The sequence below is a fragment of the Centrocercus urophasianus genome, unplaced genomic scaffold, assembly GCF_019232065.1.
Source record: "Centrocercus urophasianus isolate 14NV4802_14NV808 unplaced genomic scaffold, USGS_Curo_1.0 seq_33, whole genome shotgun sequence".
NCBI classification, from domain to species: Eukaryota; Metazoa; Chordata; class Aves; order Galliformes; family Phasianidae; genus Centrocercus; species Centrocercus urophasianus.
In genome coordinates this window covers 148,626-170,462 of record NW_024884900.1, presented here as the reverse complement: position 1 = coordinate 170,462, position 21,837 = coordinate 148,626, and the positions used below count along the sequence as shown (strand labels likewise).

General features: G+C 40.4%; 1 protein-coding gene across 1 annotated transcript; it reads left to right on the top strand.

Moving 5' to 3' along the window:
- Window positions 1-4,016: 4,016 nt before the first annotated feature.
- On the top strand, window positions 4,017-20,204 carry LOC122166348 (solute carrier family 13 member 5-like). Its single transcript, XM_042830063.1, has 12 exons — window positions 4,017-4,121; window positions 7,015-7,143; window positions 7,902-8,038; window positions 9,228-9,442; window positions 10,887-11,058; window positions 12,527-12,649; window positions 13,175-13,387; window positions 14,161-14,282; window positions 14,570-14,688; window positions 15,635-15,796; window positions 16,994-17,131; window positions 17,880-20,204. The coding sequence occupies exons 1-12, from the start codon at window positions 4,017-4,019 to the stop codon at window positions 18,006-18,008; spliced, it is 1,764 nt and encodes a 587-aa protein (XP_042685997.1). The 3' UTR covers window positions 18,009-20,204.
- Window positions 20,205-21,837: the final 1,633 nt, after the last annotated feature.

Genomic DNA, 21,837 nt, shown 5'->3' with positions numbered 1-21,837 from the left:
CTCACACAGGTGCAGCAAGTCCTGCCCATCAGTTGATCTCAGCTGGGGGCTCATGCAAGTGCACAGTTTTACACAGAGATCTTTTAAAGGAATGTAATTTAGAGAGAAACAGAATTTTCTATCTTCATTTCAATACCAGTACTCATCTCCAGGACCTCATGATGAAGGCCTAGCATTTCTTGTACCTGTTATTGCAACTGATACTTCACAGAAGCGTGATATAAGGAGCTCTTCCCTGATGCTATAGATCCTCCCAGGTATGGAACTGTAGGTACAGGAGATGCAGAAAATAGAAGTTTATGTTCTCTATCTATAAAACAGGGCAATAATATTAACACTTCTATTTCGTAGAGGTATTGGGAAGAATCATTCACTAGTGTTTGTATAATGTACTATAATGGTGCATACAACAGATGACCCAGATGTTAGTAAGAAATTGGTCTGGTTCAGTTCCCATACCAAAAAACACTCTCTGTCCCCCATTTATTTCTGGGAAAAAAAAGGGACAAAAAAAAGTTGGGGAGGGGGAGGAGGGAGGAGAAAGGGAGGAAGAAAGGAAAAGAAAAGAAAGGAAAAGAAAAGAAAAGAAAAGAAAAGAAAGGAAAAGAAAAGAAAAGAAAAGAAAAGAAAAGAAAAGAAAAGAAAAAGATGATCAATTAAGGCGTGTGAGCCATTGTCTGGATCTGGGAATAATGAACATTTGTATGAATTTTGTGATACAAATTATGTAATGAAGCAGAGAAGAGTCTTTTGAACAAATATGTTAATGAGATGGCAGCTAAGGGAGAGGTTATAGGATTGCCAATTCCAAATCAAAGATTTTATTTCATTTTCTTTTCTTTTCTTTACCCTTTTTATTTTTTGTAGTCATTAGTCTACACTACTTTTTATGTGGTGCACATTTTAATATGCTTTAGGGCTTCTTGCAAACTATATGAGAAATACCAATTCTAGGTCAAGAATGCCCGATCAGCAACACACACTGACTGAGAAAGCCCCACTGACTCAATATTCATAATGAGGGCTTTTATGTAGAGAGTTGTTGGGCACAGGGTTTGTACTGAAAGGACTGTTCGTTCAGAGTCTGAAAAGCTTTTCTTGGAAAAATATCAGATGCTCCACTGGGAACTTAGTTGAAAGATATTCCTAAAGCAGCAGAGTGGACTGTCAGTGGCTGTGAAAGTACTGACTGGAGGAAAAGCAGAAAGTAAGGAAGCAGTGATGTTTGCTGAATGCTGGAAATAACTCTTTCAATTTAAATTCTGTGTAAACTTACAGTACATAACATTATTGTACAAGACCTCTTCTAGGCATCATTTTAATGCAAGCTTCAAATAGAGGTAAGTTCTACTCCAGCTGCTTTTTAAAATGAGATTTTCAAAAGCCTCTGTAGAAGACTGATGTTTTTCTGCTGCCCTAGAATGCCTTAAAGTGAGCTGTTTTGCTTTTTCTTTCTCAGTGCCAAGTATTAGAGGTCTTATAGTCCTCATTTAATATAATTTTGTTAAACTTTTGTACCTCTGTGTGTTGCATGGAGCCTGCAACACTGAAATAACTTAAAAATGAAACTGTGAAGTGTTTTTTGTCTTGAGAGGAATAGCAGCTATCTAGATCAAATAGATTGCTTTTTAAACAAGCAAACTGTACTTGTATACTTGGACAGCATCTGAATTAAAGGCAGAAAATACATTTATCTGTAATTCAATGTATCACCTGCTTTCTGTAAAGCCTCCTTCCCACAAACTATTCGTATCCAGCAATACTGAGACTAATTGCTATGAATGGTAGTAAGAAAAATCAGAAAAGTAGCTTCTATACTAAAATTTTTATTTTTCATTTTTCCTACCTGGATGGTTGATCCTGGAATTCCTACTTCCCAAGGAAATTCGACACATAGTCCCTTTCTACTAACCCAAACAATGCAGGCCAGTGTTTGTTAATGAGCCTCCAGCAGTGTCCCACTTCTGAGTGAAACTCTGTACAGTGACTCACACTGTATGTAAATGCCATCTGTTCTGGTATCTATAATACAGAAAGGAAGATCACAAGGCTCTGCATGTTGTTGACAGTGTTGCTAAGCTCATCCATGAATCTGCTGTCTCTAAAGGAGCTGACTCTGCCTCTGTTACTGTTCCCACTCAAGCTTATAACTGGCCCAGTCTCTTGAGCTGGCTCTGGAGCTCACTGAACATATTCAGCTCACTAACTCAGCAGAAAACTCTGCTTTTTTTGTTGGGTTCATTTTGTGCTACATCAATCGAGAGAAGACTCCAATGAGTCCCAGTACAACTGGCTAAGAAGCTGCAGGTTATGCCATCAGGTGAGCTTGGCCAGTTGCTGGTAATGATCGGCCGTAAATTTGGATTTTCTGAACTCAGTTTATCCCTCCCTTTCTCCTTCCAAATGAACCCCCTTCTGCTAAACAGTCAATATATAAACAGCAGAAGATAATAAATCATATTTACATTGATCTGTCAGACAAAGTGAACTCTATCACTAAACCTCTAGAGTTAACTCCTTCCATTTTCTCATTCAAGTGCTTTTCTTTGTTGACTAGGGAGTATTTTTCACTGGAGACCGGACACAGGAATGCAGGTTTTGGCTGATTCCTCACTTCCTGCTAGGCTCTGTGCTGGTGTGAAGTTTCCTCTCTGTTGGTAAGTAACCCAGTGGGATTGCTGCTAAAAGGTTGAATATTTGGAATTTGTACAGATCCGGTTTGCTACTGTTTTCCTTAATGAACACTCATTGCTTTTACAAACAGAACAGTAACACTGGAGTGTCTTGCTTTGAACTTCATACACTCAAGATCCTCCACTCAACAGAAGACAAATAGCGTAATCCATAGTTGGAGCTCCCCCGTTACTTGCTGTAGAATCTGAAATTCTTTATATCTGAGAGTAACTGCTTGATATGACTGTACAGAGTTCACACAATCAAATTGTCATCTTTGCTGCTTTCCATCTCAGGTGGCTTTTGTCATCACAGAAGAATTCTTTGTCTGGTGCCCAGTCCCTCCCTTCTCCACTCCAATCATTTCTTTCTGCCATGACAGCAGTGCTTGCCATCCTCTCAGTAGTGCTGTCACTTCTGATTTTGTATAGGCTAAACTAACCCTAACCCTAATCACTGGAACGATACAGCTTAAAAATAACTTTTTTTGTTAACCTTTCTGGGATATTTTTAACCCAGATCACGGACACAAAATCTCTCATAAAATGATAGGCAATGAAACACAACCATGCATGCCTGCACAGGCCTTTGTTTTAGGGAGATCCACACTGCAGGATTAACTCCGCATTTCCCCAGGGGAGCTCTGCTCTGTCCTTCCCCGCCGCTGTGTAAATGAGAGATGGTCCTCCCTTGCCATCAACTTGTGCATCCAGCACCTGAAGAAGTCTAGGCAAGGATTTGGTCCTGCAGGTAACGTGCAATAGGAGAATCAGTGGTCACTGGTGGCTTTTTACAGGCACTATGAACAGAGAGATTTTCCTGAACATTCTCCCAGTTGGGGCGATAATTTGGAACACGGCTATCGAGCTGCTTTCCTTGTTTGCTGAGAGGAATGGAGCGAGGGGAAAGCCCCCCTTTATGGACGGGACCCCATAGAGACCGAGCTGGTGGATTCGACCTCGCTCCGGGTCCCGCCGAGATCTCCCAGCTGTCGGACAGGAACTGCGCACACCTGCTTCGCGTCCCCTAGGGCTGCCTGTGGGAGGGGGGAACCGCAGGACCCGCTTGACCCCACTCGGTGGGGCGGGTGCGGGGCAGGGCAGCTGGGCTGGCGCCCGACGGCATCTCTCCGCCCGCTGTCTCGCTCGTGGGCCGCGTCCGCACCGCTCTGCGCAAGCCCGGCCCCGTCCGGGCGCGGGCGGACCTGGTGTCCCGTCAGGGCGCGGGCGGGTCGCGTCGCCCCCCGCCATGTCCCTCCCGCTGCGGCCCCGCCGCCCACTACTTAAAGCGGCGGGAAGCGGGTGCCGTGCCGCTCGCGCCCTGTCCGCGTCTCTCCACAGAAGATGGCCTCGACGTGCCCACGGCCCCTGCTGAGGTACCGGTCCTTCGCCATCCTCTTGCTCGCACCGCTGCTGCTGCTGCCGCTGCCGATCACTGTGCCCACGCGGGTAAGTGCCTGCGGGTTCCGAGCGGGGACCCGCTGCCTCAGAGGAACCCACCCACACTCGGCCCCCAGGGCCGAGCCCCGCAGCTGCCCCTGACCCAGCGCGGCAGGCAGGCGCGGTTCGGGTTCGTGTGGGGATTCCCCCGGAGCGGGAGGTCGCTGTGTAAAGCGCTGCCCGTTCGGTCCCTGGCGCTATATCTCCCTATGCCACCTGAGTGGCCGCTGAAGTAGCACCTTCCTGGCACCGTCTCAGAGGAGTTTCTTCACAGTTCAATTAGCCTCTCAGTCCTGGGTCTCAGGGATGTGTTCTACTGCTTTTGCTCCTAATCATAGAATCATAGAATCACCAAGGTTGGAAAAGACCTAAAAGATCACCCAGTCCAACCGTTCACCTATTCCCAATAGCTCCCACTAAACCATGTCCCTCAACACAACATCCAGTCTTTCCTTGAATGATCTTCAAGTGGTGCTGGTGCTAGGCAGTGGAGCTCACGTAAGAAGCCCAAAACAGGAGCTCCATGCCCATTTGTTCATCCAAAGGAATATGCCAGAGTCTGGGCTCCCACAGACCCAACCCATCTTGCAAACTGGGTACAATTCTTTTTGACCCAGAGATAAATATATACACATAGTTGGCTTGGATGTGTAGAATTGCACTCGAGGTTATCTAGGAATAACTGTCAGTGAGGAGTTAGGGGACTGAAAGGGGGGACTTCTGGGCTCTTTAGGCCTGCTGCTGAGACACTGAGATGCTTTTAAGAATGCTCCTGAGTGCCATTCTTCATCCAGTGAAGCACTAGGAAGCCGTGCACTATGTGTTATGTAGTGATTATAAGATGGGTTTGAATGTAATGTACTCCACATCCCTCTTCCTCTGGTGATGGGGGGGTCTCATAGCTCCTTTGGTTTCAGTGCAGTTACACCAGCATGGAGCTGGAATGAGCTACCAAGAGTTTTATCTTTAAAACCTTGTAGTTCTTGGGAAAATGTGAAACCTCTGTTCACAGTATTTTCACCTACTAAGGCTTTAGCTATTCTAGGGCTAAATGCAGTCTTTCTTCTGGGTGTAATGATCCATATATTTTAAACTACAGGAGGAGCATTATGCAGGTGTATTTTAAACCTGTTTACAAACAAAAAAGAAAAAAGAAAAACCTTTTGGCTTACCTGTCGAATAACAACCTTGCTCTTCACTTGAATGCTGGTGCCTTGAGGAAAGGTATTTCTGGCTGTTTGGCACTATTGTGATCAATGCTAGGACAATTTCCTGGAAAAAAAATAAATAAAAAGAAAAAAGAAAACAAAGAGAATATTTCTTCAGTTTTCCAGTAATTGTAGGAATATTGTGTCATCAATCTTATCTGGAAAATTACAATATTACGCAGTGGGAGAGTACCATTTCCATCAGTAGCTGCTTTTCAGCTCTCAGTGAGAAAACTAGTCATAGTGATTGCTCTGGGCTGTCCAGACACACCAAGGAAATATTTTTTCACTATTCCCATAAATCACAGATGTATATAGATGTGGATACACCTACTTATTTAATCTCAGAACTTTGGCTGTTCATCTAGCTGTAGACGTTTGAGTTAATTTATAAACATGGTTGTATTTTTGAACTTCACGTAAATTATTTACTCTCCACTGTACAAAACCAGCTTTTTCTGTATTGTGTTATTTAAAGTAATATTCTCCTAGAGTAGTTTGTGTTCATCTTATAAAATAAATTAACTACAGTATCTTCTTGCACTTAGTTACTGTTGTACAGCTTAAATTCAATCATAAGCTCACCTCACATTTATCAAGGAAAGAAATTAAAATAGGATCTGTCTGATATCTTCTAGTCTCTAATAAAACATTTCTTTCCAAACTTGTCCTGTAATTATTCTCCTCTAAACCTGAAAAAAAAATTACTTACAAGGACTGTTTTCTAATTCTTCAACTCCTCCCTGTTTATAAATACAACCTTACAGCAATTTTTAAATATCACTGTAACACCATTTATTTTTGCAATAAAGTCCCATTTGTGCATTAGAATCAGATCCTATAAACACGTACCCTAAATATGAACAAACTGTGAGCAAAATGCTTTAACTAAAGCTTTAAAACATTGTTTACTGTAGGCTAATGAATGCTTGCTTCTCCTAACGATTTTGAAAGTACAAACCAAGGAAGCCTAGGTTAGAGAAATGTGTGACCAGTGGTATAAAGAGTCATGTTACAGCAGGATGAGGGAATCCTCTTACTAGATAACTTATTAGAGAATTAGATCCCTTGTTAGATAAACACAGTATGATTTGGGAAAGCAAGTTAATATCTCATATATCCTTAACTACTCAAAAAAAAAAGTTAAGAATTCTAAATGGTAAGAGTTATAGTTCTAAATTGTTCAGTGAGTTTCTGGGTTCAAGTGTATTACTAAGACACACTTCAAATACATCTGAATGTCAATCAGTCTTCTCACCTATACTAGGAAATACTCACCTATTAGCATCCATTTAAAAATAGATTACTAAAAATAGAAATGCCCAAATCTTAAACACCGTTAGAAATTCTTGGCACCTGGGTGTGAAATTTGCTTACCTCAACTGCCAAGAGGTAATTGCACGCTGCAAACTGTACTTACCTAGCTGTGGAAGATTTGTTTTTTTTTCTTGCCCTACATTTTACCTAAAGGCATTAGAAAACACACGATGGTCAAAAAGACTTTTTATGCAACTGAATTCTGAGCAAGACTTAAAATGTACAGATTTAATTCTTTGTGTCCTTGCTACCTATTTCTGTGTAACTTGTTAAGCTACAGACAGTTGAATCTTTGTTTCCCCTTAGAAGAGATAGCAGTGTGTTTCTTATCTGTAAGAATAGTTTTCTATACTTATATGTCTTCCATTATATTGCAGGAAGCCAAATGCGCATATATCATCATCATCATGGCTGTGTACTGGTGCACTGAAGTTATCCCACTGGCTGTTACTTCCCTAATGCCAGTTGTATTTTTCCCTCTGCTTGGAGTTCAGAGCTCTAAATCAGTAAGCAACAGTTCTTACTCCATCCATATCTGATAAAAGGATATCCATTGATCTGATCCCTCACTGATAGGAAAGCACTCAATTTCTGGGGCTGTTTTTGAGCATGTTGAGCAGGGTTCTGGTATGGGAAGATGCTGAACCGAATATGTACTTTCCCAAAATATTAAGGATGTGGGGCTTGTGGTGGTAGAGGGAAACGTCCTCTGGGCATGGATCCTGATGGAAAACATCCCAATAATGCCAGGAGTTTGTATGTTCAGAACCCACCCAGTTGGAGAGCATTGCTAACATCTTCTGGGAGATTTCAGAATGCATGAGGCAAACTTCCCCTGGCAGGGTAGACAGTACAGTGCCAGCAAGTACACTGTGTCCCCTCTGAAGCTCACGCTGCTAAAGGATAATTGGCTGTTTGTGCTAGTGGAAGAGTAGTGCTTTAGCCCGAGCGAGAGACACTACATTTAGGTACTGTAGCCCAGGTTTACTATTGGCCAGCAATGGTTAGGATGGGTGAGGTTGTTAGAAGTTCTGGGAAATCTATTTTGGAATTTGGCATTTCTGGTATCTTTAGTGCTGTTCAGCACTAAAAAAGAGAATCAAGAGTTCCAGAATCTGGAGGCAGTTCTAAGGCCACTGCTCTTTCTGACAATGTTGGGGTGAAGCCTGGTGCACTAAATGGCTTTGAGAGGAAGGCAGGAAATACTAGTGAAACTAGCAAGTGACAAGATTTGATCCTCTGATCTATCTTCTTTGTCTTACAGGTGTGCTTGCAGTATCTAAATGACACAAATATGCTCTTTGTTGGAGGGCTGATAGTTGCAATTTCTGTTGAACGGTGGAATCTTCACAAAAGGATTGCGCTGAGAGTCCTGCTGATACTTGGGGTGAAGCCTGCACTGTAAGAATGTTACATTAGCTCTTCTTTACCTGTGTCAGTTTAGCAGAGACCTAGGTATGATGTTTGAGAGTCAGCACAGGAGAGAAGTTCCAAGAAGCTCTTTTGCTCCACTTGTACAGAGTTTCCAGAGGTGAAATCTTCTGCAGGATCAGTTAATTTGCCCTTTATGCAAAAACATAATAATGGTAGGGCGCCTGTGACTGCTGACTTGAATGGCATGAAAATACTTTCATTTTTATACCAGCTCCAATCTCTACAGTCTCTCACATTTCCTCTTGGGTCCATAGTTTGATTCTTGGATAAGATTATTGAGTGGAATTCAGTTTTCAAAACACAAGCATTTATTTCTGATTCAAATAGCTAGACTGTCTGTATAGTCAAAAAGGCTTGTCTATAGTAGGGCAGATGATTCATGCACAAGAAGTTCTTATCAACTGCGAAGCAGTAAGTATCTGAGTGGAATCCAAATACCTGTTTGTTCCTGTCTGAAGACAGGTGAGATAAATCTTTCTCTTTTTGTTTTACGCTGAATCTCTGTACAACCACAAGGCTATGGTTTCATCTGTATTGTTGCTACCCAGCTGATCTATTATTGTGTGTGCTGGCATTCACAGTTCCTATGAAATCTTTTTATCATGACTTGAAGTCATCACTGAGGCAGCATCACCACCAACATCTGTGTGAATGGAGATATGGTCCTCACCTAAAAGCCATGTGCTCCTTCTGTCATGCTTAAGTGATGCCAGTTACACAGCCAGAAGTGTTGCAAAGGTGGTGGTGGTGAAGAGCATCCAGTATCCATTAGTTTGCATCTACAGATAAAGCCAAGTTTACAAGATGCAAAAGCAGTTTTCAGTCACAATGACAATAGGCAGGAAAGAAACACGGTTTTATAGTTCACTTCTACAGAGCTGCCATTTCATTTTATTTTAATCTGGATAAATTCTGTGTTTTTGCTACTGGGAACAAGGTGGTGCAGACTTAATCATGCATAGATCAAGCAGCTAAATGCCTTTCGTGAATTCTTTCAATGAAGACGGCAGAGCTAGAAGGGAATTGTCTCTGCTTTGTATTATCAGAGACTACACACATCCCTGTCTGGACTCTGCTCTCTAAATTAAAGTAACTACAAAGCCTTGCAGTGTCTATTTTTTCCTCCTTTCTCCTCTCCTTGTTTCTCTCTTTTCAGCCTCATGCTGGGGTTTATGATAGTCACTGCCTTCCTGTCCATGTGGATAAGTAACACAGCAACCACTGCTATGATGGTTCCCATTGTTCAGGCTGTCCTGGATCAAATGGACAACACAGAAAATGATGTGACCATGATGGAACAAGCAACTGGCCAAACAAATACAGTGATTGAGCTGGAGGAAAAGAATGCATCAGATCCCACTCCAGTGCAGGGTAAGGGCCTGCTAAAGGAATGAACTGATTCTACTGAATTTGTTACACTCAGAGCTCACATGTTGAGTTTCTCCAATTTCACTGCTCTGTTGTGCAAGTACAGAGGGCTATATTATTAAATACTATTAAAAATCAATCTGTGATGCCTTTCTCTTTCAGAGAAGGGAGAAATGTTTTGGTGATTTTCATGGACGTGATTTCATGGAATTAGTAGTTTGATCAGCCATGATTCCCTGTGAGACTGTGTACAAGAATGAGTTCGGAGATTGGTAGTGAATACCATGCCCCACACTTCAAACCTTCTGCCTGGGACAGAAGGATTATGTGTCTGTGGAAGATGCAGTGTATAAGGCAGTTCACGTGTGCCAGTCATTGCCCTGTTATGATATTGACTCAATTGCCATATTTGTTTGGACTTTGGAAGATAGCTGAGATACAACAGCAATCTCTGCTTTTTGGTTGTGTGATGTCTTGCCTCACTAGTGAAGGGAGAATGCATAATTGTGCAAAGCTCAGGCACAATTGCATGTGTTTATGTAACTCATGCAAGTCAAGAAAATACTAATAGGTTAGAGAGTACTCTTCAGGCTTTGTCATTGCTAGCTTCCAAACAGTTGTATTAACATAATTTTTTAAGTTTGCCTAGCTGTTTTTAGTGTTTATTTTTGAGTCTCAAAAACTTCTGCACTTAGACTAGAGTTAATAATTTTGCTGGATTTCTGTGCACTTAGAAGGAACTACTTGGCTTTGCTACTTTATTTCCATCTAACATGCAATGAAAGCAACAAATTTGAGTGAAGAATACCCTTGGCTATTGTTAAATTATTTGTAATTGCTACACATTCGTTGTCTCACTCAGTCAGACTTAAGGATGAAATTGTTAATCTCAGAGCAGAATGGGCACAGCAGCAAAATTTCACATTGATCTAAACAGTTTGTGCCAGGCCAGAATTATGTTTGGGGTGGTTTTGGTTTTTGGGTTTTTTTGTTTTGTTTTGTTTTGTTTTGTTTTGTTTTGTTTTTGGGGGTTTTTTTTTGGTTGGTTGGTTTTTGGTTTCTTTTTTTTGTTTGTTTGTTTGTTTGTTTTTTCTGTCATATTTGCAGCTGCTTAAACTGCTTGAGTTCTTACTGTGGTATTGAAAGGATTCTCATGACTACAGTTTCTGGGTGATGGTAAGCCTCTCTGTGAAATAGGAAATTGCTGCTTAGAAACTGTGGCACCAAGATGGGCAACAGCATCCTTGGATCACGTAGAGCCGGATTATCAATCTTTCTTCTCAGCACCTCATGAACATAATGCTGAAATATTTGGGGAGTATTCTGTGCGGTTTTAAAGTTAAAATAATTGGCATGCACAAACTGGAAGAACTGAGTCTGCAGGACCTGACACGAACTTTACACCTTCCTAACTGCACCTGAGGCAAGTTATGTTCTTTGTATTTAGTCATAAGCAATGGACAAGTTCCTGATGGCACCAGATCTTCTGAGGAAAAGAAAATGAAGAAACGTATATGTAAGGGAATGACACTGTGTGTGTGCTATGCTGCCAGCATTGGAGGAACTGCAACACTGACTGGAACAGGGCCAAACATGGTATTGAAAGGCCAGATGAATCAGTAAGTCACTCTTGCTATTTCTTTACTTTCACTGCCACGCAGTTTTGTGACCGACACATTAAAAGTCATAGTAGCCATTTCAGTTATCAAACTATTCAGTAACCAGCTGATGAACTGAAAATAAGAAATGTGTGTAAAGTGATGGGCCATATTTTTCTGTTCTAGCGCTTTTTAGATAGCTGTGTGATAGATCTGAGAAACTTAGAATTACTTGTTGGTAATTGACAGCTGGCTGAATATGAGATACCGGTTCTTCTGCCTCCTCTTTTTCAAGTAAAAGGCAGCGCATGAACAGAGCAACTGCAGTGTGGATCTTGAAAAGAACGTATGATTAAGTCTTCTCATAAACAGACTGAAAAGTGGTAAAAATAGTTTAGCTGATGTTGTATTATTATTTCTCCTCCCTGTGGCTAAGTAAACTGTATAGATATTGTTTTAAAAGAAAGGAGCTATCCACAAAATAATCTTTTCTAAGATGGGAACTGTTGAGTCACAGCCTCAGCCACTGATGGAGAACCTGGGGAAAGGACCCAGTCAGCTCTGGGAGCACAGGTGAAGGTAATTCACCTGGATGACAGGAAGGGGTGGAGCTTGGCTGCACCTCTCTTAGACCTCATTTGAGGGCTGGCTGCCACTGGGGAAGGGTCTCTTTTTGGAGTTTTCTCCTTGGGGAAGCTTTCTGTTGTGAACTCAGACTCTTCTGATAGGGGTAAGTGATCTTCTTTCCTTCTTTTATAGACTTTTTCTATTGTGCTGGTCCTTCTGTTATCACACCTGTGTAGTAACGCTTTTCCCACTGTATGAATTTATCTAATTGCTGCAGGAATTTATTTAGATGCGACCTTCTCCGCAGTGAAAATTCTGTGGACTCCTCAATGGTTGCTCAATGTTCCATCTTTCTACTGGAGTGCTTGAACTGGAGCAGCTATGTTATCCATTGGTTTTATTACCTGCTTGAGAACTTGCTATTGCTATTTCTTCTCCAGGGGTAGATGTAGGGAAGAACAGAAAGTTGTTCATAAAACTCTGGCTTCAGTCTTTTGAGCTAAGTAGCAACTATGTCTTCTGCTGAAATGAGCAGAAGCGCAGCTATTAACTTCAAAAGAACATTCTTGTTTTCCTATTAGTTAAGAAGGGGGAGGAGGAAAGAAAAAACACATCATGGAATAAATGACCAGATGGAGAGATCTTTCAGCAGTGCTTGTCTTACTGTGACCTAAAATGTCAGCATGAGCTCTCCTTTTAAAGTAGCTTTAAAGTAGGATGTAGGGAAAATTATCACATTATCACAGTATTTAATTTCTATTCTGAAATCTAGAGCTGCCTTTCTATTCAGTTAAGCAGTGAGTATTGCCTATGATTACTAGTAATGGTTGTCCCAAATGTACATGTCTAATTGTCACCACAGTGAAGTGAAGGCAGATTACTGACTGTTTTGACATAATACAGAAAACATTTTTCTTTTCAGATTATACCCCAACAATAATGATGTCCTGAATTTTGCTTCCTGGTTTGGGTTTGCCTTTCCAAACATGATTCTGATGTTGGTGTTAGCGTGGCTTTGGCTTCAGTGCTCTTTCATGGGATTCAAGTAAGCTTTTAACTACTTCATACCATTTAAACCATTCATCTAATGCAGATCAGGTCACTCGCAGGTTTCTGTACAAAACAAAAGCACTAGCGAGTTATTCATTCTGTAACTGGGAGCAGTTGCATTTCACAGCAGCTTTTGAAATCTGGAAACCTTTTATGTTTGGGGAGAGTCACACTAGGTAAAAGTGTAAGATGTTGTTAATGTTCAGACAGAATTGCCTTTATCCATTTAAAATCTGAGAATTTCAGAGCATGAAGAGCATGCCTATATGTTGCTGCCCTTGATTCAATACTGAGTTTTTCATACTTGCTTGCACCAAATTGGACAGACTTATGGACTCCATTTTTCTGTGAAAATTGGCACATGCATGTGGAATACTTTGACACTGCTATCATTTATCTGTTCCTGCCCTCTGCTTTAGTCTGTGCCTGTCCGGAGAAGGGACAGCTTCATTCTGGAAGGCATGGTAAATTCCTCTAGTATGTTAATGCTTACAGTGTTTTCTTCTCCCTTTTCTTAAAGCTTTAAAAAAAGCTGGGGATGTGGGACAGTGAGAACTGCTAAAGAAAAAGCTGCATACAATGTGCTGAAAGCAGAAATGAAGAAATTGGGCCCTATCTCTTATGCTGAGTTCAATGTCCTCGTAATGTTTGCATTGCTGGTTGTCTTGTGGTTTTCCAGACACCCAGGCTTTGTAAAAGGCTGGGCTAGCAGGGTCTTTCCAGAAGGAGAAAAGTAAGTTTTGAATTTTTTTCATCCTATACTCCCCTGGATGGGAATCAGATTCCCCTTCTCTTACATTCTGTTTTGACTGGGGGGGAGGGAGGAGGGGGAGGTCATTCATTCCAACCATATTTGAATTTGTGTTTGTTGGGCTGGATTTTCTCTCATGCATGAGATCTACAAACTACTTGACAGTTTATATTGCAATGAAGGCTAAAGACTGAGATGTGGGGCAGGCTGAGCTTCCTAAAGAAAGATAAAATTCTGCAATGCTTATCTCTGTTATGCAGAAGTACATGTCACTGTTTTCCTTGCATGTGTTACAATTAGCTGTGGTGTTCAAGTATTTGGTACTATCATCTCTAAAAAATGGCATGTATAGAAACCACTGGGAAATCAATTCTTTGCTTTGAATAGCTTCTTCAGCTGATGTTATGTAATGTGGCATATTAAGAACATAAAACTTGTGATAGGAAGATCTTTCAGGTAATTTTCTTTCAAATCCTTGGAATACAGTCTTTGAGTCTTGGCTTCTTCTCAGGGAGGTAACCCTGCCTACAGAAGCATTTTCATATGTGATTTTGATTAATAGTATGCGGATTTCATTTATGATGTTTGTGCTGTGGCAGGTCTAAGATACCTGAGTCATGAACTAGCAATCTGTTTTGCTAATATATAGACCCCAAATAGAATGACAAGGAACACTGATTGCAATGCTGGAAGGCAACCGTTTTCTGGAAGACAGGTGTCTTATTTTCTAAGCTATCTTCTCTTTTCTCCTTTAGATATATCACTGATTCTGCTCCTGCTGTGTTTATTGCCCTGCTGCTGTTCATCCTTCCTGCTAATAAACCCAAATTCATAGGCTGGAGTTCAAGCATGTCTGACACTGAACAGACTGAAGAAGGTATTTAAAAGAGGCATTGTAATGTTGTGAAAGTTACCCTATTCCAGCTAACATGTAGAAACATACTCCTGATTTGTGTGCGTTTCTTCAGGGTACTTCATTTCATGAACATCCTGCGCAGGGCTGAGGCAAGCACCCTGCTTGTATGTGTTATCCTTACTCTTACATGTGCAGGTTTCTCAGTAGCATACCTCTGCTGCTGGACCTTTCCCTTGTAACTTAAAGAACTGGAGACAAAATGGCTTCACTCTCCTGAAATATATTCTGCTTTTCATTTCTCACTTCAGATATTAAGAAGCCATTTTTATCAGCCCCGCTGCTGGACTGGAATGTGGTTCAGAGGAAGATGCCCTGGAACATTGTGCTGCTGCTGGGAGGAGGTTTTGCTTTGGCTGATGCAAGCGCAGTATGTTCTGATATTTATTGTTCTCTAACTCAGAGGTGGACTTGCCTGGTTTATTTTCCTGTCCTGTATTGCTGGGCATGCACCCAAAGGCAAACTCAGTAGAAATGTTTGCATTTGGAGGTAGATACAAATTCTCAAAAAATAAGAGAAAAGGTGAATATTTCTACCTCTTTTTCAGGAACTTGCATGCACTGATCAGGTTTGTCTAATTTATCTTCACTGGCTGCAGAGATAAGGAGAGCAGCCTTTCTTATTTCTATTGTCATCCTGATCCCATCCCTGACTAGAAAAAATAGAAGCATAAGAATTTAAAAAAAAAAAAAAAGCCCACTTCGTTGTGCTAAGATGCATCAAAGTCATAGCCTTAGGTATCAAGCGTGTCATGCTTTGGGGAAGTTCGTGTTCAGGTCTAAGTTTTGTGCCTAGACAATTCTTAAACAATGGGGTAAATTAAAGCTCTGGTCTGTTACATTCATTCACCATATTTATGTTATTAAAGTTCTGGAATATTGCAAGCTGTCTAGTCAAAGGCTCTGTAAGCACTTTGAATCAATTGCTGTGTTTTCATAACATAGAATACTCATACAGCCTTGTTATCTTCAGAAACGTTAAAAATTCATTGTAGGAACCTTGTGACTGATTCATGAAGTATTTGCAGTAGTCTCAGCAATAGTTATTTCTATGTAGTAAAAATATATATATAACCAAAACACGAACAAGTATTTTGGCTCTAGGAAAATTAGGGAAGCGTGGCTGAGTGTTTTGTCCAGTTGGCAAGGAATTCCTTTTAGTATTTGTGACAGGTTATTGAACTTTCATGAGGGGCAGTTATGCAATTTGTGAGCCACTTAGCATTATTTGTTAGGAACACTACCCATAATGAGTTTTCTGCTCCTGAGCCAGGGAGTCTAAACCTCGCTGAAAAAAATACTTTTTTTCTTATCAGAACTCTGGACTCTCAGGTTGGCTGGGTCGTCAGATGACTCCATTAGGATCTATTCCACCCTGGTCCATTGCAACAGTGCTTTCCCTTATTATAGCAGTCTTCACTGAATGCACCAGTAATGTTGCCACAGCCACTCTCTTCCTACCTGTCTTTTCATCCATGGTAAGATCGCTTCCATCTTGTTATGCTATCGACTGATCAGAAGTAAACAGTTTCTAGTGACAAAACATCACATTTACTTTCTCGTTTTTGTTTTTTTTTCCTCTGAAATCCAGTAATGAAATAGTCTATCTGACAGCATACCCTAATAGATATTGACTTTATCTGATGTTGGTAGAAAGAGTCAAATTTATATCTTTAAGACTACTGCTATATTTATAACATTGTAAGCAGGTGGGCAGTAGGAATACAGACTTCATCCAGTTTGTCCTATCCGTACACCTGAAGCCTGAGATACTGGCTTCTAGGGGAAGAAGCTAACTCAGGAAGCCATTTCAAGCCTGCCATAAGGAGCGCCCCTTGGCTGGGGAGGAACTGAAGAGAGAGTCACTTTTTTAATATAGTTCACTCTACATCAATTATTTCTGGTCACTTTATGTTTGAGCCATCAACTCAGAACTGGAAAATCTAAAGCAAAAAAATACTCACCAGTTTCCTCTATTAATCCTTTTGGAGGGATCCTTTATCTTCATCATTTACACTAGAATATGAAAAGTGGTGGGCTTGATCATTAGGAATACATTTTGTGTGTTAAGAAAGAACAACTTTAAACCTTAGGGAGAAAAACCTGGTAAGTTTTGCTATAAAAGCAGTTGCAATTGCTGCCTTTTCTAACCAGAATGGAAATGCAAGCATGAAGGAAAAAAAATAAGATATTTTGTTGTTTAACTTAGAAAAAAGTGGCTGTACTTTCCAAGTCATTTCATCAAGATAGAATTGTCCAAATAAAGGTGCTGTGCTCCTAGTCACTGCAGTTCTGAGTCCCACAAAGTTTATGTAATGTCTAAAAGTGTTACTCGCCATGCTTTGTAATTATAGTTCCATCCTTGTATTAACCCAGCAAATGCTCTAAAAATGCAACCCAAGGTCAAAGAAAAGATTGCTGGGTAAATTTGACCAGAACTCCAAATTATACTGTAGAGCAACAAGAAAGAATCAAGCATTCTTTTAAGTACTGTGGGGGAGAGAGACCAAAGTTATCTTTAAGTGCGTGTAGATTCCATAATAAAATGCTTGAAAATTACTCTGATGATGTAACACCAGGGAATTAACTGAACCTATGTGTCTTAGAGGTTTGGGAGATGTTCTCTTTTTCTTTGGAACACTTCTAGCATGATAATTGTCTTTGTTTTGTTGCAGGCTGTATCTGTCAAGATCCACCCTTTGTATGTTATGCTGCCAAGTACTCTGAGTGCTTCCTTTGCCTTCATGCTGCCTGTTGCGACACCTCCAAATGCAATAGTGTTTTCCTATGGCCACATCCGGGTTTTGGACATGGTAAGATGATGAACTGCCCGGTCTCTTGTCTGAAGTTCTCCATTGTACTTCCCCTGAAACATGACAAGAGTTTAATTTTCTTGTCCTAATATTTACAAAGTACCTGAGCACTCTTATGGGCTGTAACTAATAACTTATGCCCTTTTCTTTACTACTGTAAGGATTGGTGTCTCTGCAGCAATATCACCTTTCTCACAGACTTTGGCAGACATACTCTCTAGTCCAACTGAAAAGTCAAAGCTGACAAGTGTCTCTTAAACACCAAAGCATTAAAATGCAGCTGGTGCTTTCCAGTGTCTTCTGGGGCTTTTGCAAAGATAAATAAAAGACCTGAAAGTAGAAGGTAACAAGTCCAGTCACCCTGTACTTTGGTCTTCTGGTTGTACAGTACCAGGTTCTGCGCTGAACATCCAAACATTATCAGTTTTCTAACTGAAATCTTGAAGGGCATGGAAGCTACTCTTTAACTAATGCGAGCAGCTTCTTGAAAGTCTACTAAATCTCCTAGGCCTGTTGAACAGCAAAGCATTCAGTAGCTTTGGACAGTGCGTTCCCTGGTATTTCTATCTAAGCAAGAACATAGGGCAGTGGGTACTGTGGCTATTGCTGTGCTTTGACTATTTCTTTCCTTGTTCTTTTTCTTTTTCTTTCTTTTTTTTTTTTTTTTTTTTTGAATGAGCATGCCTTGCTGTAACTTGCTGTACTGTTATGTTGTTGTTCTTGTTGGTTTGAACTTTCATCCTTGTAGGTTAGGTCTGGAATAGTAATGAACATCATTGGAGTCTTCTGTGTCACACTGGCAATCAACACATGGGGAAGACCTATATTTGAGCTGGACACATTCCCAACATGGGCAAACAGCACAACTAATCAGTGAGCAATGAAGAATTCATGTTATACAAGGAAAGTCCCCATAATCCTACTTCCTGTTGCCGAAACATAGAGCCTTGTCACTGTTTCAGATCCAGTGTTAGATGCTACCTTCTGGGAGTCACACATCAGATCAAGTATGGACCAACTCATTACAGTCATGCTGGAGACAAATGTGCTGTTTAATTATGCAACCCTAAGGATGGTATGTTTGGATCATAAGTATGATCAAGTGATTCACTGCATTTTCAACCAAGGTCAAGAGTTAGAATTTATTTAACTTATGAAATAAAAAGAGGGTAAGCTGTCGTATCAAATAGTTTGGACTATTTTATCACTGGTATGTATCTGTAAATCATTGTCATTGGACCCAGTTAAGAGCTGACAATTCATTAACTGCTACATATCAACAAGTCAGCAGCTGTACAAAGAAATTCCCAACGTCACTTTTTTAAGGTAAAGTCTGTTATGTTTTAATCTGGATTCAACCTTGTGGTGAGCTGTCTCCAAGTCAGCATGCAAATGTTTTTCATCACCTTGTTTTCATTCCTAGATCTCAGTGCGTTTAGGCACCATTATCGAGAGTCAGGATGATGTGATGCCATGCTAGTTATGATTCTGTTGAAATCTTGAGCAATTATGTTGGCTGTGTGTTCCTTGCACTGGTAGGGTCAAGAATCTTTCCTCCATGGGCTCCAGGTAGATGTGGTTTCACAGGTTTTGTTAGTGCCAGCTTGGAAATGACTGGTCGAGCATAGGACTTCACACCTACTGGAAAAGCTCCTGGATTCATCTTATTAAATAACTGTAGAATTTTGAAGTGGAAACAAGCCAAGAGAGAGGCTCTAATTGAAGGCCTTGCAAACAGTAAGGGGTGCAAATGACAGGGCTTGTGCTGATTGTGTACTTTAGAATCCAGGTCCTGTGACAAAACTGTAGCACCTATTCATGTAACTTCCGAAGCAAAAGTCAGTCAAAAAATTAATGTTGGACTAGGTGTATCTTGTCATTGTGTATGAATGTTTATTTAGCCTTGAAGATGAAGTTGGGATGTAAGGCCTTGTGTTGTAGTGGACACATCTATGATCATGACCCAAGTTTTTGTTTCTGGATGTGCTGTACAACCTCAGGCAGGTCAATTTACTACTTTTTATCTCTCTTTCCCATTCTGAAAAGATATTACAGAACTTATCTACCTCATAGGATGTTGTGAAGAAATAAGGGTCAACTTATTCCTACTTTTCCACCTTGAGGGGGGGGGAAAAAAGCTACATCTGGCCTCTGGCACTATAACGTGTGTAGAATATTTAACAGGTTTGTAGTTAACATGAATGTTCCTTCCATAACTGTAAAAAATATTCATGTTTTAACTTTAAAAGCGAGTCAAGTGCATATATCCACAAGATCACTAGTTGCTTTTATGAGCAGAAAATTTCTTCAGTATTGATTTGAGTTTCATGCTTTTATCTTCTATGGTCTTTCAAGGTGCTGCGCACCATAAACTCTCCACTGACTGTTGTTCCTAGTATCTCCAATAGCATTCTGTCTACCTAGCTGGCTGTGTATGATGCAGCCTCATACCTCTTCCATGGGATGATGGGATGTGTGGAAAAACACTTGCAAAGTTTCTCTAAGGAAAAGATCAGTTCTATTGCCAAGAAATAGCTTTGTCACAGGTATTAGTCACCACCTGAAGGTTATCACAGTATTCATTTAAGGATGTAAAGCCAGAACCAACTAAGCACCTCCTATGCTTTGGAAATCATCACTTAATGCTGACTTGCATCTGTAGATATCTAATTGCATTTGAGAAAGTGACTTTTGTTTTGACAGTCCTTGTAATATGAGGACACTTCAACTGCAAGATTCTTCATAGCGTTTGATCTTCACTGTTGCAGGTGAGGTACAGTGGTCTTTGTGTGGCTGGGTAACACTGAGCTTGCCTCTCTCAATTTATACAGATCCAAATTCCTCAAAAAATGGTTTCAGCTTGAGGGTATAGGACAGGTACTTCCCTGTCCTGTTTGCAGAAAGGAACGTTCTGAAAGTATCTTGATGGGAAGAGAGTGCCCTTCTCTCAGCTAGGAAAGTGCTTTCTTCTGTTATGAAAGTAGAAAACAGATGTCATTTTCTGGAATGATTACACTGGGTGAGTTACAGACGTGCCAGATTGGGGAGGAAAATACTCATGGTGGTGTAAAGAAAGGACTCTGACTCTTTAATAAACGCGGTGCGCTTGATGTGTCACCTTGTTGCCTTGTTGATCTTGAGTACATCCCTCTGAGACATCCTTATTTATGACATCTTTATAAATGAATACTTGATTTAAATGGCAAATTGCAGAATTAGAGTCAGACAAATAAAATATTAAGACTATCTTCTGTCTGGCACAGATTTTCTCCTGTGTGACACAGCAGATCACCTGTTTCTGCATTACCTTCCACTGTAGCATAATATTGCTCCAGTAAGATCCACAGTAGTACACACCATAGAAAATCAGTGCACAGCAGATTTCAGCACTGCTTCAACTATCTTCAGGCCTGTGTATCAATGCTTCCTTTCATCATCTAATTGGTAACTTGAGTTTCTGCCTTTAAAAATGCTCAGGCAGAACCAAAGCTGGTGGCATATGCTACAAGCTGCCCTGTTCATTCCAGAATAAAAGATAAGAATCTAAGAAACACAGCAGTTTTTTAAGAAATATACTTGCACAGTCTCCAGAATAATGAGCGCGAACACATTTTTCTTCACTGTCAAGCATATGTGTCGTCCTGCTCCTGTGCCCTGAGTAAGCAAATGTGTTATTTACAATAGGTAATGGAAAGACAATGCTTTGTTACTGGAACTAGTTATGTTTATCTTCCAGCACTACAGAATAAGAATCATGAGACATGGCATTTGTTTTTCTTCAAATCACAATGTTTTAGCTTTATGTACAAGTTGTCTTTAGATAGTGGCATAAAAGAATCCCTTTTCCTCCCACTTCAAAACATTGACCACCAAAGCCAAAAGAAAGCATGGCAGGATTTTAGTGTGGACTTTGTTAGTACAGGTTAGTCAGCCATACTGAACCAGCAAATAATTGTTTTCACATGTGTGATGTGATAAAACTACAGCCCTGGACACTGGGAAGTCATTTGGAAAGTAAAAGGTTTGCAAAGCACATTGCTCTAAGATGATTAGGAATTGTTAAACAATGTATTTGGTAGCTTTTTAAAAACAGGTCTGACTATAGGAAAAAGATTTGGTTGCCCATCCAGTTTTTTTGTCTTTTTTCTGTGGCACTGTGTCAACAGTTGCTCATTAGTTACAGTGTAAATGTAGATGGTCTATTCTGGTCATGAGGAAGAGGTTGTTCTTCCTGTCAAGGGAAAAAAAAAAAGTTATCCTTTCTGTGTTTACTTTATTTACCCACATCTAATTACTCAGTGGTCTTTTTCAGCATGCAGCTTTTCAAGTTTTCATAAACTCATGCAGGTCAGAATGTGGGTCTCATAAAACATAATTAGACCATACTGTTGACAGAACTGGGTGTACCAGATACTATCACAGCCAACATGTGTGAATTATTCTTCGTGAACAATAATGTGGGTTGGGTCTTCACAAATATTTTGGCAAGCAAGTTGAATATCAAATTTTCCATTAGAAATAAAACTACTACCATTTTTTGATTAAGCAGTGATTTTTTTTTTTCAATTAAGCAGTGATTATTTCTGGAGCAAGTGTGTATTTTTCTTCAACAGCTTGTCTTGACCATATGGTTAAAAATAAGATTTTCTCTGAAGGTGGCAGAGGTTTTAGCTCCTCTTTTAACAAAGGCTGGGGGAAAAATACAA